The sequence below is a fragment of the Acomys minous genome (genome assembly GCF_964271855.1).
Source record: "Acomys minous genome assembly, chromosome: 16".
Lineage (NCBI taxonomy): Eukaryota > Metazoa > Chordata > Mammalia > Rodentia > Muridae > Acomys > Acomys minous.
In genome coordinates this window covers 59,294,861-59,312,132 of record NC_140498.1, presented here as the reverse complement: position 1 = coordinate 59,312,132, position 17,272 = coordinate 59,294,861, and the positions used below count along the sequence as shown (strand labels likewise).

The following is a 17,272-nucleotide window of genomic DNA, read 5'->3' as shown; positions in this document are numbered from 1 at the left end:
TAATATTTAGGTGTAAGATCTATTTGGAGTTAATTTTGTGGAGTCTGTAAAAGGCGTCTCCTGTGGTGGGTAGCACCCCAATATTAAGCTGTGTCGTAGAGTAGAGTTGATGCTGTAAAGGATTTACCTTCGCTTAGGACACAGTAAGTGACACCAAGTGGAATTTAGCTGAGGAGGACTGCTCTACAACACCCCACAGATGAGCAGTGTGCTAACCAGGCCTGTTAGAGATTAGCGTGCTAGGACACACATGTTTGCTGTGTTCACCAGGAGTGTGCAGACATTTGCCTCCAAACCATCCCAAAGGAGACAGCTCTGATTTACAGCCAGCCACCGGGCCCATCCTCCTATCAGAGAACAGGCCTCTCACAAGCTGCTCCATGGGGCGTCACAGGGTCACAACCAACATTAAGGCCTGGTGTGACATAAAGTTTTCTTTTTGGGAAAAACGTAGTTCGGCTACGCGGGCAAGTCCACACCAGGTGGCAGCTCTTTGAAAAGGAAAAGGACTGTTGTGATGAGGGCTCCCTTGATCAAGCAAGGCTTTCCCGGAGGCCCTCGGGTATGGAGAATGACATAGCTCCTTCTCAAACCCGAGAACATGCTTGGCAGAGCCAGTGGCAGCCTGGGGCCTAGGCTGGGGGAGCGTTCCTTTAAAGTTCTGATGTATTTAGAATAAACTAGAGCTCCTTCTCCACAGTTTGGGAGAGCTGGTAATGGTCTGGGGCCAGGGCCCTTGGGGAGAGAGATTGCTTCGGATCCCGGGAACCCAGCTTTTCCCACCATGTCACGCTTGTCAGTCCCACGTTCACTGTAGGCTTGGTCAGCGACACTTTTTTTTTTCCAGCGACACTCTTAAGGTCCGCTTGTATCTCTTGCCCAACATCTTTATTAGACTCCTCCTGAATTCCTCCCATTTTATGGTAGTTTCTCCTGACTTCATAGAAGTCTCTGATTTCCTTCCATTTCCCCCTATTAGCAGTATACAAGATACTGTTCTTCTTCTTTTTTTAAATTTTTTTTTTTTTTGGTTTTTCGAGACAGGCTTTCTCTGTGTAGCCTTGGCTGTCTTGGACTCACTTTGTAGACCAGGCTGGCCTCAAACTTACATTGATCCACCTGCCTCTGCCTCCTGAGTGCTGGGATTTAAGGTGTGCGCCACCACGCCTGGCATGATGCTGTTCTTTTTAAGAAGCTTACTTAGGATAAGACATGTTCAAGACCTTACGACTGCAGCGTTTATACCTTTTACCTTCTACTTCTCCTCTCTTTCTCATCCTCTGTGACCTTCCGCTTGAGGCCCTGTCACTGAAGAGTGACCTGCTGTTTGGGAGCACTGGTGTATTTAAGAAATATTCCTGGGAATATCTTTGCTGTGTAAAGTATCCCATCTGTCTCAGTGGCTAGACTTGCAGTCTCCAGTCCATATTTAAATTGTTCAAAAACATAGCCTAAAAGAGACTTAAGGGGCTGGAGAGATGGCTCAGAGGTTAAGAGCACTGACTGTTCTGTTGTTCTTCCAAAGGTCCTGAGTTCAATTCCCAGCAACCACATGGTGGCTCACAACCACCTATAATGTGATCTCATGCCCTCTTCTGGCTTTTAAACACTGTATACATAATAAATAAAATCTTTATTAAAAAAAAGAGAGAGAGAGAGACATAAGGGTGGGGTTTTTTTGGTTTTTTGAGACAGGGTCTCTCTGTGTAGCCTTGGCTGTCCTGGACTCGCTTCTTAGACCAGGCTGGCCTCAAACTCACAGCAATCCACCTGCCTCTGCCTCCCAAGGGCTGGGATTAAAGGCATGCGCCACCACGCCCAGCTTGAGACTTAAGGGTGACAGCATATGTAAAACCCAAATTCTGTTCCCAGCTGGCTCCTCTTTGAGCATTAGCCAGTGCTGAATGCATGCTGTCATTAAAGGGATTTTTTTTTTCTTAATTAATCTTTTAATTGTGTGTGCATTGATTTCTCCCTGAGAATACCTGCATCTTCAGCCTTTTTAAAAAAATGTTTCTGAGATTGCATTATTTACTGGATAAACCTGTTTCTAGTTGTGGTATAGCTCAGCCCCAGAAGACACCTATAATCCAAGAGTTTACTGCAAATAGGATTAAATTAAGGCAACCATAGGTCAACCAGAGGAAGCAACCAGTTGACAGGAAGTAAGAATAGGAAAACCATAGAGAATAAGAGGGAATCAGGAGGATAGAGAGACGCACAGAAAGCAGAAAAGGGGGACATTCAGTTGGATAAGTCAGTTTTTAAAGAGCTTAGGGAAGGCGGGGTTTCTGCTGGGCACTGGGAAAGGAGGAAGGTCAGCTGGGTGCTCTCTGCCTCTCTGAGCTAGCAGGCTTTCACCCTAGCATCTGTCTCCCGAGTCTTTATTGGTAAAATGCAAAGACTGAGTTTTGTTTTGTTTTTTTAAACAATAGGTCACTTGATCCCAGTCTGTTGCCCCCGCCCCAGGACAATGAGCTTGCTTTCCTTTTGATTAAACTTACTAAATTCTTAAGTTAAAGGCCTGTACCACCACAGAATTTTAAAATTAACCATTTGAGTCCTGTCATGACCTCTCCATTGCAGTTACAGGAAACGGATTTGCATGTGGATCATGGCTTCCGCCTTCAGAGCAGACCAGGAGGAGCAGTTTACTGTGTTCACTGCAGGGGGAAACAGGGTAGGCCATAGCTGGATCACAGACCACAGTTTAAGGGGGTCAGCTGCTGGGGGCCCCATTATGAAGAAGGACCTGCCTCAGGGCAGGGCGAGTGAATTTGTGATTTCCAAGTATGTATTAATTCATGCATGTGAATGAAAACAGACCAGATTGGTGGATGTGCAATTTGGGTAGGTTAGCTTGAGCCAGTGAGTACTGAATTTCTAACTAAGGGACTGTTCTCTGTACAGGTATGTGCAATCCTCGTAGTCTCGTTAAGTCAGCTCAGAAATTTGAGACACAGGCTATTGGCTGCGGCTGTGTGTGTCAGGTTACAGATCTCAGCAGCTAACCTTGCACACAGGGGCAAGGTCACACAGAATCTTGTAAAAATGTTATTTCCTATACCAGGGAACGGCCTGCTCTTTGTCAGAATCAGTATAACTTTGTATTTTTTTTTCAATTTTATTTATCTTTTTAAAAAGCCCATTGTTAGCCGGGCGTGGTGGCGCACGCCTTTAATCCCAGCACTCGGGAGGCAGAGGCAGGCGGATCGCTGTGAGTTCAAGGCCAGCCTGGTCTACAAAGTCAGTCCAGGATGGCCAAGGCTACACAGAGAAACCCTGTCTCGAAAAACCAAAAAAAAAAAAAAAAAAAAAAAAAAAAAAAGCCCATTGTTAGTATTCCTATTTAAATTTCATTTTCTTTATGTGTCATTGCTTTAATCTCTTATTTGTTTTTATTCTCTAATGTTTCCCAGTCATTTAGACTCTCATTCCTTTTACTCAGGGGCTTTCATATTTGTTTCTGTTTAAAGCAGTGTCTCATGTAGCTCAGCCTTTCCTCGTGCTCTGTAATTTAAGACTTGCTTTGAACACCTACCTAATCCTATCTCTGCTGCCCAGTGCCTAGATGACAGTCAGGTAGCCAGGGACCTTCCCCAGCACAGAGGAGAGTTGGAGGGTCTTGCTGACAGGGCTGCCCTGAGAGGAGATAAAGATTCAGCAAGGAGGGAGGGAGTCAGACGTGATGCTCAGAGGACTCTCACAGCCCGGACTTAGTAGCAACCAGGCCCTGTAAGCTGCTCTGACTCACTAGGAACCTGGTGTTTCTTTGCTTACACAGGTGTCACAGAGCAAGGACATACTAGTGATAATCCAAGAAGTACAGACTATGTGTTTGATTTTTTGTTACATGGCCAGGGTTACACCTTCAGTCACGATGAGAAAAGATAAACAGAACAGATTTTATTATTAGCCCCGTAACTCTAATTTAAAGATCTAAAGCACATCTCCTCCAAAGCAAACACGTTTATTATATGACAGCCTGCCTGTAAGCGGGCAGTGCTTGTAGTTGGAGAGCACTCCAGACAAACAAAATATCTGAACCGGCCTTTTTATGAATAGCAAACACTAAGACCTAACGTCTTTTACTGTATGTTTAATCATGTACGCTATAAAGTAGGAAACATTTATTTTAGTCAATCTATCTTATTTACCGAGTTCTATGCCTTCAGGGGTGTACCCTGTACAAGCCCCTCTCCATCTTTAAACTCCATAGTCAGAGAGCCCTAAGCCTGTGATAAAAAGATGCCTTGAATCTGGAGCCTTTTCTCCCGGCATCAGAGTTTGTCTCTGTTTTCCCTGCACCAATTGAGTTAGCTCGGGGGCAGATACCCTGAGAAGATTCCTGGAGTGACGGCTTCCTCTCCCTAAGGGCTTATCTGTGCTTAATGATCTCCAGGGCATAAGGAAGACTTCCAAATTGTGGCCAGATAAAATTAGTTTTAGGATTTTCCTTAAAACAAACAAACAAAGAAACAGACATTTCCCCCTCCCCCCCCCTCAGGAAAAGACATAAGTTGAATGAGAATGCAGAAAGTCGCCAATAATGCAACACACAGAGACCAAACCCTAAAAGTCACAGATAGAAGAATGGTGAAATTGTAGCATTCTACTCAGCTTTGCTCTAACTGGGTCAAGCAGCTGTGCCGGATTTAGGACTGCTTACCATTTCCAGCAGATAGGGCTGTGGCCTCCTGCAACTCCTTTCAGGCTGGGTCCAGACTGGTCAGTGTGAAGGAAAAGTGACCTCTGACCTCCGTGGCTTGTTTTTGTTTTTTGGGGGGTGGGGTGGGGGGAGGTGGATTGCAAATAAAGAGGGACCTGTGTAAGAATTGAGGTCACTGGCCAACTCTGAGGCTGGTGTAGTCACAGCAGAGAAAGGGATGTGGAGGAAGGAAGCTGAGAGCTCTCCTCATTTGACAGCAGTTCCCATCAGCCATGAGTCGTCAGGTGATCAATTTTAGTCCATCAGTAAAGTCTAAACTGGCCATTTTTGGGGGGGTTCACAGACCAAGGCAATCAAGATTTTGGATGAGGAAGTAGACTTCTTTCTAGAAACCAAATCCCTGTAGTACACTAGTTCAACCAACACAGAAGATCTGGAGAAACTGGTGTGGCTGTGCCTAACAGGAACGTTGTTATTCCTGTCTGAAAATGCACAGCCTGAGAGAACAGGTGTGAGCAATACTTGGTGTGCTCTTCTTATTCATATGTCTAGTCTTTGAAGAATATTGAACCACAAAGCCTGTTTCAGCTTTTTAAAAATATTTTTTTGAAATCATAATGAAATCATTTCAACTTTCTTGTTCCTCCATAATTTTATCAAACCCATAGACAAATGGCAGAGGTACCTTTGTAACAAATCAAAGTACACCTGGCTGCCAGGTTCTCCCAGCATCCCTCAGTGCCTGCCTGTGACGGGGTAAGGGTTGACATACCCCATCCTCTGTCCCAGGGCCTGGGCTCCCTTCTCACAGCAGCCCTTCCTGGTGCAATCCAACTATGGTGGCAGGAAGCGGACTTTAAATTATTCCTCGACATTGTTTTGTGTGTGGACTTCGTTGGGGCTGGGTTTGCCTGAAACCACAAGGGGCATGAGGGCCTGTAGAGCCATCGCCCAACTTTTTGATCACTCCCGCCCCCCCCACCCCACCCCCATTTACAGAGAGAGCTCTAGAGTGTGGGGCCTCTCTGTTAGGAAGAGAGATCAGTAGTAGATAGAGGATCAGAAACACAATGGTTTAGGGGGCACTTTGAATTATTTCTGTAGAAGCTGTGAAATCAGTGTTTAATTTCTATATACATACAGTGCCTTGGTCAACTTCATTGGTCAAGTTCACTTTTTTTTGGGGGGGGGTGCAGTTTCCTTAGGTCTTTTGATGAAAACTTGAATATGTTTTTAGACTTATGTGTTTGACATTTCTCTCCATCCCCTCACTCTTTCACAAATATTGTACACATTCTTGATTGTTGTAGCTTTGTGGTAAGTACAGAAGTCACATGGTGTCGAGTGTATTATTTCTTCATAATACTATTGAGAATTCTGATATATTTCACATGTCATATAGCTTTGGAATTAGCTTTCCAATTATAAATTGTTAGGATCTCTCTCTCTCTCTCTCTCTCTCTCTCTCTCTCTCTCTCTCTCCCTCTCTCCCTCCCTCCCTCCTTCCCCTCTCTCCATCTCTCTCTCTTCCTCTCTCTCCCTCCCTCCCTCCCCCCTCCTTCTCCTGCCCTCCCTCACCTATCTATCTGTTATTTTTATTTTTTATAGTTTATTTATTCACTTTGCGTCCCAGCCGCAGCCTCTCCCCCCCTTCCCCTGCCCCCACCCTCCCACCCTTTTTTACCCTTTTCTTTCTCCCCTTCTCAGAAAAAGTGACTCCCCACTCCCATATCAATCTACCCCAGAACATCGCTTCATCAGGACGGAGGGCATCCTCTTCCACTGAGGCCAGGCAAGGTGGTCCCACTAGGAGGAAGTGATCCAAAAGCAGGCAACAGAGTCCATGTCTGAAACAGCCCCTGCCCCACTTGCTAGGGAACCCCCATGAAGACTAATCTGTCCATCAGTTACATATGTGTAGGTGACCTAGGTCCAGACCATACATGTTTTTTGGTTGGTGCTTTAGTCTCTAAGTCCCTGTGGGCCCAGGTTAGGTGACTCTGCTGGTTGTCTTGTGGAGTTCCTGTCCCGTCCGGGTCCTTTTATTCTATCCCCACGCTTTCACAAGACTCCCTGAGCTCTGCCTACTGTTGGCCATGGGTCTCAGCGCCTATTTTGATCCGTTGCTGGGTGGAGCCTCTCAGAGGACAGTTCTGCTAGGCTCCTGGCTGCAAGCATAGCAGAGAATCATTAATAGTGTCAGGGCTTGGCTTTCTGACTCAGATTGGATCAGTCATTGGTTAGACAGTCCCTCAGTCTCTGCTCCCTCTTTGTCCCCGAACTTACTGTAGGCAAGGTAAATCTCGGGTTGAAGGTTTTGTGGGTGGGTTGGTGTTCCCCTCCCTCCAATAGGTGTCTTGCCTGGCTAGAAGATGGCCGCTTGAGGCTCCACGTCTCCTACTACTAAGAGTCTCAGCTAGAGTTACCCCCATTTCTACCCTCTTGGAGGTCTCCAGCTTGTCTCAGAGATGCCCCCCTTGGTTTCCCTTCTCTCTTCGAGCCCTCTCACCTCCCACCCCTGCACCCCATAACCTGATCTCCACCCTCGTTTCCCTCCCCCACACTGTCTCCTACCCAGTTCCCTCTCTTCATCTGCTTCTGCTGTTCTGTTTCCTCTTCTGGGTCAGATCCGAGCATCCTCCTGTGGGCCCTCCTTGTTACTTAACTTCTTTGGGTCTGTGGATTGTACTATAGCTATCCTGTACTACATGGCTAATATCCACTTATAAGTGAGTATATACCATGTGTGTCTTTCTGGGTCTGGGTTACCTCGTTAAGAGTGATCTTTTCTAGTTCCACCCATTTGCCTGCAAATTGCATGATTTCCTTGTTTTGTTTTTGGATATTGGTTTGGTTTGGTTTGGTTTTTTGGGACAGGGTTTCTCTGTGTAGCCTTGGCTGTCCTGGACTCACTTTGTAGACCAGGCTGGCCTTGAACTCACAGCGATCCTCCTGCCTCTGCCTCCCAAGTGCTGGGATTAAAGGCGTGCGCCACCACTGCCCAGCTTGATTTCCTTGTTTTTAATAGCAGAGTAATACTCCATAGTGTAAATTTTCTTTATCCATTCTTCAGTTGAGGGACATCTAGGTTGTTTCCAGATTCTGGCTATTATGAATAAAGCTGCTATGAACATAGTGAGTAAATGTCCTTTGAATATATGCTCAGGAGTGGTATAGCTGGGTCTTGAGGTAGCACTATTCCCAATTTTCTGAGAAGACACCAGATTGATTTCCAAAGTGTTTGCACAAGTGTGCACTCCCACCAACAATGGGGAAGTGTTCCCCTTTCTCCACATCCTCACCAGAATGTGCTGTCACTTGAGTTTTTGATCTTAGCCTTCTGACAGGTGTAACGTGGAATCTCAGAGTTGTTTTGATTTGCATTTTCCTGATGACTAAGGATGATGAGCATTTCTTTAAGTGCTCATACAATATATCCTGACCATTGTTTCTTCTCTCCATGCTTCCTTGCTACCCCCTCTATCTCCTACCCTTTTCTTCCTCAGATCTACTCCCCACCCCACCCCCACACACCTGCTTCCTCTTCAGAAAAGAGCAGGCCTCCAAGACAGGCCAGCCAAACAATACCAAACACTTCCTCTACCTCTCTACACTCACTAAGCAAGGTGGAGTTTGTCCTCAGCAGTGGGGCCAGGCTGTCGTTTTCAGGAAGCAACCCTCTGTCCTCGCATCGGCTTGGGCTGTTCAGGGATATCCGTGGGAGCTCTTCAGGCAACAACTCAGCCGACTGTAACCCAGTCCCACCATGGAAGCCCCGCCTGGCTACAAAGGATGGCCAGTTCAGACTCCATCTTCTCCAGTACTAGGTTTCTACACCAACCCTGATTCCATGTGTTCCTCCCTTCACTGCACTCTCTCCCACTCCTGTCTCCAATCTACCCAGTCTACCCACAGAGTCTATTTTTCCTCTTTCTTGAAAGACTCAGGCTTCCTCCTATAGCTCTTCTCTTTACCTGTCCTCTCTAGGTCTGTGAACTGTAGCTCAATTATCATTCACCTAATAGTTAATATACATTTGTTAATGAATGCATACCATATTTCTGTTTCTGAGTCTTGGTTACACTGCTTAGGGTCATTTTTTTTTTTCAGGTACACCTATATTCCTGTAAATGTCATGATGTCAGTTTTTTTTCTTTCTTTTTTTTATTAATTTGTTCATATTACATCTTGATTGTTAGCCCTCTCTTTCCTCCCATTCTTCCCTCCCTCCCACTTCCCCCCTTCTCCCCTCCCCTATGTCTGTGATTGAGGGAGACCTCCTCCCCCTATATATGCTCTAAGAATATTGAGTTTCTTCTTGGTATCTTGCTATCCTTCCTCTGAGTGCCACCAGGCCTCCCCATCCAGGGGACATGGTCAGAAAAGGGGCACCAGAGTTCGTTTGAGAGTCAGATCTCACTCTCCACTCAACGGTGGATAATATCATGTTCGTTGGCTAGGTCTTGGTAGGGGTTCGAAGTTTACTGCCTATTTCTCCTTGGCTGGTGCCTTAGTTTGAGGAGGACCCCAGGACCCAGATCTGCCTGTCATAAAGTTCTTCTTGTAGGTTTCCAGGACCCTGTGGATCCTACTATTTCCCCATTCTTCCATGCTACTCTCGCCTAAAGTCTCAATAGGATGTCCTCTCCTCTGACCCACTTTCTTGGTAAGTAAAGTTTTTCATGGGACGTATCCCTTGGACTAGTGTTTTGATATAAGTGAGTATATACCTTTTGTCTCTTTTTGCTTCTGGGTGAACTCACTCATTATGATAATTTCTAGGTCAATCCATTTGTCCACAAATTTCGGGAATTCCTTGTTTTTAATAGCTGAGTAGTACTCCATAGTGTAAATGTACCACAGTTTCTTAGTCCATTCTTCTACTGAGGGACACTTAGGCTGTTTCCATGTTCTGGCTATTATGTATAAAGCAGCTATGAACATGGTTGAGCATATATCCCTGTTGTGTGTTAGGGCATTTTCTGGGTATATTCCAAGGAGTGGGATAGCTGGGTCTTGAGGAAGCCCTATTCCCATTTTTCTGAGAAAACGCCAGATAGCTTTCCAAAGTGGTTGTACTAGTTTGCATTCCCACCAGCAATGAAGGAGTGTTCCTCTCTCTCCACATCCTCGCCAACATGTGGTGTCATTTGAGTTTTTGATCTTAGCCATTCTGATGGGCATAAGGTGGAATCTCAGTGTCGTTTTGATTTGCATTTCTCTGATGACTAATGAGGATGAGCATTTCTTTAAGTGTTTCACCAACCCTTCATCTGACAAAGGTTTAATATCCAAAATATATAAAGAACTCAAGAAATTAAACACCACAAAACCAAACAACCCAATTGCGAAATGGGCCTTGGAACTAAACAGAGAATTCTCAACATTTTTTTTTTCAAGACAGGGTTTCTCTGTGTAGCCTTGGCTGTCCTGGACTCACTTTGTAGACCAGACTGGCCTCGAACTCAGTGATCTGCTTGCCTCTGCCTCCCGAATGCTGGGATTAAAGGTGTGTGCCACCACGCCCAGCTTGATGTCATTTTTTTTTTTAAACAGCAGAGTACTATTCTATTGTGTAAATGCGCCACATTTTCTTTATCCATTCTTTGGTTGAGAGAAATATAGCTTGTTTCCAGTTTCTTTCCACTACGAGTAAACCCACTATAAACATAGCTGAACAAGTGTCCTTGTTGTAGAATGGAGCATCTTGGGTATATGCCCATGAGTGGGATAGCTGGAGTAGCCATTCTAATATCTAATATAATAGACTTTCAATCAAAATTAATCAAAAGAGATGGGGAAGGACACTTCATTCTCATCAAAGGAAAAATACACTAAGATGACATCTCAGTTCTAAACATCTATGCCCCAAATGCAAGGGTACCCATATACATAAAAGAAATCTCACATTGAGCCTCACACATTAATAGTGGAAGACTTCAATACCCCACCTCACCAATGGACATATCAAGACAGAAACCAAACTGAAAGATAATGAAACTTACCGAAGTCATGAATCAAATGGACCTAACAGATATCTACAAATATTTCACCCAAAGACAAAGAATATACCCTCTCAGCACCTCATGAAACCTTCTCCAGAATTGACCATATACTCAATCATAAAGCAAGCAACAGATACAAGAAGAATGAAATAAGCACTTATATCTTATTAGGCTACTATGGATTACAGCTGTAACTCAACAACAGAAACAACAGAAAGCCTACACACTCATGGAAACTGAGCAACCTCCTTCTCAGTGAGCACTGGGTCAGGGGTGAAATAAAGAAAGGAATTAAAGACTTTCTAGATCAGTTTCCACATGTTTTACAGCTTTTTTGTTGTTTCTCTTGTTGATGATGTGGTGCTTTAATCCATGGTGGTCTGATAGGATGTAGGGGGTCGCTTCAATTTTCTTATATCTGTTGAGGCTTGCATTGTTCAAGTCTATTATCATATTTGGAGGAAGTTGCTGAGAAGAGGGTATATTCTTTTGTGTTTGTGTAGAATGTTCTGTAAATATCAGTTGGGTTTATTTGACTCTTAGCATCAGTTAGCTGAAACATTTCTCGGTTTAGGTTTTGTCTGGAGGACCTGTCCATTGGTGAGAATGAGCTATTGAAGTCTCCCACTCTTGTTGTGCGAGGTTCAATGTGTAATTTGAGCTGCAGAAGTATTTCTTTTACAGTGGTGGCTGCTCTTATGTTTGGGGCATAGATGTTAAGAACTAAAATGTCATCTTGCTGGACTTTAAAAAAAAAATGAATATGTAGTATTCTTCCCCACATCTTTTGGTTAATTTTTGTTTGAAGTCTATTTTATTAGATATTAAAATGCCTACACCAGCATGATTCTTAGATCCATTTGCTTAGAATATGTTTTTCCAACCCTTCACTTTGAGGTAATTTCTACTCTTCCTGTTGAGCTTTGTTTCTTGTGTGCAGTAGAAGGATGGATTCTGTTTCCACAACCATTCTGTAAATCAGTGTCTTTTTATTGGTGACTTGAGGGTCATTGATATTGAGAGATATTAATGAACAGGTTTTGTTAATTCTTTATATTTTGGTGGTGGTGGTGGTGGTGGTGAGTGTATGTGTGTGTGTGTGTACCTGTGTGTCTGTGTGTATGCATGTGCTTTCCTTCTTTTGGTTTTACTGATAATGTGTTTGATTTTTATTTCTATCACTTTGTGTAAGGCTGTATTTATAAATAGATATTAGGTTTGGTTTTGTTTTTAAAAGATTTTTATTTATTTACTCTTTATACAGTGTTCTGCCTGCGTGTATGCCTACACGCCAGAAGATGGTTGTGAGCCACCATGTGGTTGCTGGGAATGAACTCAGGACCTTTGGAAGAACAGACAGTGGTCTTAACCTCTGAACTATCTCTCCAGCCAGATATATATTGTTTAACTGTCATTTTATTATGGAATATCTTATTTTCTCCATTATGGTGACTAAAAATTTTCTGGGTTTAATAATATAGCTGGTATCTGTAGTTTCGTAGAGTCTGCAGCATGTGTCCAAGCTATTCTGGGTTTAGAGATTCCATTGAGAAGATAGGGGTAATTCAAATAAGTCTGCCTTTATATGTCACTTTTTTGTTTGTTGTTTGTTTATACACTTTAGGCAAATCTCTCTGATTGGAATAGCTCTCCATTTTCAATGCATTTTCTATTTCTGGCAAAGGAGAGATCCAGAGTGTGTAGGGTGAGTAATGGCCATTGATTTCTTAGATTTTTTATTTGACTATAATCTTATACTTCTTGTTTAGAGGGCTGTTATATTTATAAGTTTGTCATTATGTTTGCTTTTATCAGTGGTCATCAATGTTGTGTGATTTTTCTTAATTATAATCTAGTTATATTATTGTTTCTTTGAAAATGATAGACCATCACCTATTTTTGTCTTCTGAAAATTTACTACATTATGAGTTCCTTGAGATTTTGTTGTTTTGAGACTTTCTCTGGAGAAACAGATTTAGTTTTCTCTTAAGGATCCTAAAAGCCTGCCTCTTCTCATTTCTTGGCAAATCTGTGTTTTCCACGTGTTACAATCTTCAGTGTTTGGGTTTTTGCTACTTAACTGATTGATATGGTTAACATGTTGGTTTTGGATTTTTAAAACTTTCTCCTATGTCTCTGTGTCCTAGTTAACTTCAGTTGTTAGTATGTCAGAGCCTACAGTCATCTGAGTGAGCCTCAGTAGAGGGCATGCCCCTTGAGCATGGCTGGTTGCTGTGGCCATTTCTGTGAAGATTGTATTGATGATAGATATGAAAGTCACTGCCTATGAAGATGGCAAGTAGGCCTGTGGTGGATAAGTGAGCCAGCTGAGCACGAGACAGAGACCAAGCAAGAGAACAAGCCAGGAAACATTGTTTGTCCATGTTTTGGCCTTCATTTCCCATCTTGAGTTTCTATCCTACATTCCCAAAACGATGGACTGTGATCTGACAGGACAGTCCAAATAATCCGTTCATTACCTGAGATGGCTTTGGCTAGAGGATTTAATCACAACAGTAGAGAGGCAAGTTAGAACAACAACAACAACAACAAAAAATAGTATGCAAAAAGTAATTTTACTGCTGGGAAGAACCTGGGAATGTTCTCTTTTGGAGGAGTGTGGAGAATATTAGGACTTTGGATTGCAAAATACGTAGAAAGCTGTGTACAGAGCTCAGTTGGCTGTTCTTGTAGGGCCTGGAAGATTGGAGTGTTGAGAGTAATGCAGACAGCGGAAGTTGGGGTCGTAGGATCTCAGTGGAAAATAGACTCCATGAAAAATAAACCCACAGGTCCATTTTGTGTGACATTTTGACCCACAATTTTGCTTATTCTGCCAGCGCCCTGAGAGACTGAGTCAGGCAAGATTAAGACGTAATGGTCTGATTTTTTTTTTTAATGGTCTGATTTCTTAGATGGAATATTGACTCTTTGGACTGTCAGCACTAGTGACACCTTCAGGACTTCGGTGGGGGAAAAAAAGCAACAAATAGGGCAGAAATATTGGAAAGTCTGTGGTTTGTAGAGAGAAACAGCACTGGGTAGTTTCAGAGGGCAGTCCTGAAACAGAAGCAGGGCTTCTGAAGATTATCACCATTAAAGGGAAGGCCCTTACTCTAGGGTCAAAGCCTAAAAAGATGCCCAAAATGTAACACTCCGTCTTGCTAAGCCTTAAATTGATGGAAGGTGTAGGCGAAGTGTTTGCTAGTCACAGGAAGTAATTGCATATAAAACCTGCTGCTGGGCTGGAGAGATGGCTCAGTGGTTAAGAGCACTGGCTGCTCTTCCAGAGGTCCTGAGTTCAATTCCCAGCAACCACATGGTGGCTCACAACCATCTATAACGTGATCTGATGCAGGTGTACATGCAGACAAAGCGCTGTATATATAATAAATAAATTAAAACAAAACAAAAACAAAAAACAAAAAAAACCTGCTGCTGCAGCTGTGGTCTGAGCGTAGCAGGGTCCATGCTGGTTTAGAAGCCAAATTTGGCAGGATCACTTCTGTTGTGCTTGTTCTGGAAACAAGAAAGATGGAAAATTTAAGTTCATGGATTCTTCCTCTGTGGTTTCAGTTCGGCAGACTCAGAGCCCCAATGGGGATGCTTGAGAATGCATTCTGTGAAGCTGGGAGGATGAAGCTTGACTTGTTTTTTGAGACCACGAGGTGTTGAGATTACCTGAGCTATGAGAGACCTACCACGGAGAGCTGCATATAGGGAGTGGAAGTAAACAACCGAGCCGTGGCAGAGTTGGGACATCTCAGCCCCTTGAAACTGAAAGCCCCGAGCAAGAGCAGAGTGTGGTTGCTTAAATCAAAAAGTTCCCAGATAGGAGGATGCCTTTGAACATTTGTCTGCCCTTTGGGGAGGACATGAAAGCTTTGGCAGCAGGAGCCTTTCTCTAAATTCCTTATTGTGGATGGGACTCGAGTATCTGTAAACTCGACCCATTTCCTGTTCTTGGTGTCCACTGCGCTGTGATTGAAACTGATCAGTCAGCTTCCTTCTTATGCCGTTATGTCTTCCCCATTATAGATTCTATCCCTAAGTCACTTAAGATACAGCAGAAGCTGGTGCTACTTAGTGCTAAGCTATTTTGCTAGCCAGATGTTTCTGTATTTCTAAATTGGTGGTTTTGGATTTGTATCTGTTTTTGAAGACAAAGTTTCTCTGGAGAGCCCTGGCTGTCCTGCAAGTAGGTATGTCAACCAGGCAGGCCTTGAACTTAAAGATCCACCTGACTGTAGCTGGAGAGTAGGAGCCAACATGCCTGGATTCTGGTTTGGTGTATATATATATTATTGGCTGATGGGCCTGAAATATAGGGCTTTAAAAAAAAAAAACACATCAAGCATATGCTGTTGTACTGACCTTCACACATCTTGAAGTTTGTTTTTTTTTTTTTTAACTTTTTCTTTTTTTTATTTTTTATTTAGTTTTATTTTGTGTGCATTAGTATGTAGGCATCAGATGCCTTGGAAGTGGAGTTACAGACAGTTGTGAGCTGCCATGTGGGTGCTGGGAATTGAACCCGGGTCTTTTGGAAGAGCAGACAGTGCTCTTAACCACTGAGCCATCTCTCCAGCCCCATATCTTTAATTTTGAAACTTGGCAGAGAGGATATATTCCAGTTTCTTAGCTTGGCATGTATTCATGACATTAATGCTGCCTGAGTCTTCATTGCATGGCAGGTATGTGACATTATTCCTATCTGCTGTGTTTGTTTTGAATTTTTGTGAAAGAACATGAGTATTATGACACGACGCATGAGCATATGCCTTATGTGTGCCTGCTCCTCACAGCAATCAGAAGGTGGACGCAGAACTCCTGAACTTGGAGTAATAGATAGTTGAGCGCTCCCATTTAAGTGCTGGCAATTGAGCCAAATTATTTGTCAGACCAGCAGGAGCTCTTCCCTGCTGAGCCATCTCTCATGCCCTAGGCTGCTTATTTATGTTCAGCATTTCCATTGCTCATATTTTCATCTGTTTACTAGTAACTGTTTAAACATACTTTCCAGTTTTGTAAGGTCTTATTAATTCACACTTCACATTTCTGGAAGATGAATACAGAACGGGAGTAAATGTGTGATTCCTTGTAGGAACTTCTGTAAAAACCTCTGAATACTTTTCTTTTTTTTTTTTTTTTCTTTTTTTTAGGTTTTATTTATTTATTTTATGTATATGAGTGCTCTATCTGCAGATACACCTATGCACCGGAAGAAGGCTTTAGAGGGTATTGATGGCTGTGAGCCACCATGTGGTTGTTGGGAATTGAACTCAGGACCTCTGGAAGAGCAGACGGTGCTCTTAACCACTGAGCCATCTCTCCAGCCCCCTGAATACTTTCCTTATCTCTTTTTTGTTGTTGTTGTTTTGTTTTGTTTTTTGAGACAGGGTTTCTCTATATTATCTTGGCCGTCCTGAACTCTCTTTGGAGACCAGGCTGGCCTTGAACTCACAGCGATTCACCTGCCTCTGCCTCCCAAGTGCTGGGATTAAAGGCATGCGCCACCAAGCCCGGCTCTTATTTCTTTTTAGTGGAATTATTGATTTTTGCAGGGAGCCAGGGTCTTAATATGTACCCCTATCTGTCCTGGAACTTGTTGCATAGATCAGGCTGCCATCCAACTTTTGGAGACACAGCTGCCAGTGCCTCCTGAGTGCTGATATTAAAGGCATTAACCAATCCACCCAGCTTGCCGCTCATTTTTTCTAGTTACTAATTGTTCATACAATGTCTCTGATGTGTGCTCAGTACTGTTTGCCTGTTTTCTTGTCACTGTGTCTGTTAATTGGCATTTCTCCTGCAAGGTCATCCTGTTCAAGGGGTGCAGAAACGAGAGGGGTGAACCTCATCATTCAGTTTCCTTCTAAAATGACTTGGCGGTTACATTAGAACTTCTATTGTAGGAAATAATTAGGGGAAGCACCTGAATTATATGACTATATTGTCAGTGAAGTATACTTTTACAGTATTTCCAGTATCATGATCTCTCTTGTACTGCATATTTTAGGATGCAGTGACCTACCATGATGTGCATGTGAACTTCACTCAGGAAGAGTGGGCTTTGCTGGATCCTTCCCAGAAGAGTCTCTACAGAGATGTGATGCTGGAGACCTACCGGAACCTCACTGATATAAGTAAGACAGTAAGGGGACAACGGTTAATTTGTTGTTGATATTTTTCTGTAATTTCAATTGAGAATGAGGAAGAATGAGGTGAAAAAAAAATCAGGCTTGGTTCTAAAGTTCATTGAAGATAGTAACTAACTTAAATTTTGCCTAATTTCCAATAATACACCATAAATTTTCTGGTATTATATTTTAGGCTACAATTGGGAGGAGCACAATATTGAAGAACATTTTCAGATTTGTAGAAGATATGGAAGGTAATTTTCATGTGTAAGCTGATATGAGTGTGCCTCTGAAGAAACTTTATTGCGTCCTAGAAGATTGAAAGAAAAGCAACACTATAAAAAAATCATGCTTTAAGTATCTTCATGATTATTACATTCTCAAAAAGCCATGTACTTCAATGTCAGGTATCTGATTAGTGTTTGCAAAGCATTCCTCTAAGAAAGGAGACAACTAAA

At 43.0% G+C, this 17,272-nt stretch overlaps 1 protein-coding gene across 12 annotated transcripts in view; it reads left to right on the top strand.

Moving 5' to 3' along the window:
* LOC311585997 (uncharacterized protein) overlaps positions 1-17,272 on the top strand; it is a 139,895-nt gene that overhangs the window by 1,074 nt on the left and 121,549 nt on the right. For 7 of the 12 annotated variants that reach the window (XR_014775423.1, XR_014775424.1, XR_014775425.1 and 4 more), the window contains exon 2: positions 12,299-12,379. Coding sequence is in view for 5 of the 12 variants with exons in the window: in XM_084761755.1 (XP_084617881.1) it covers positions 12,299-12,379; positions 16,694-16,820; positions 17,008-17,068 (269 nt within the window). In the remaining 7 variants the exon portion in view is untranslated. Of the gene's footprint in view, positions 1-12,298; positions 12,380-16,693; positions 16,821-17,007; positions 17,069-17,272 lie in introns of all 12 variants that reach the window. The other 5 variants (XM_084761755.1, XM_084761758.1, XM_084761756.1 and 2 more) reach the window with 2 other exon arrangements.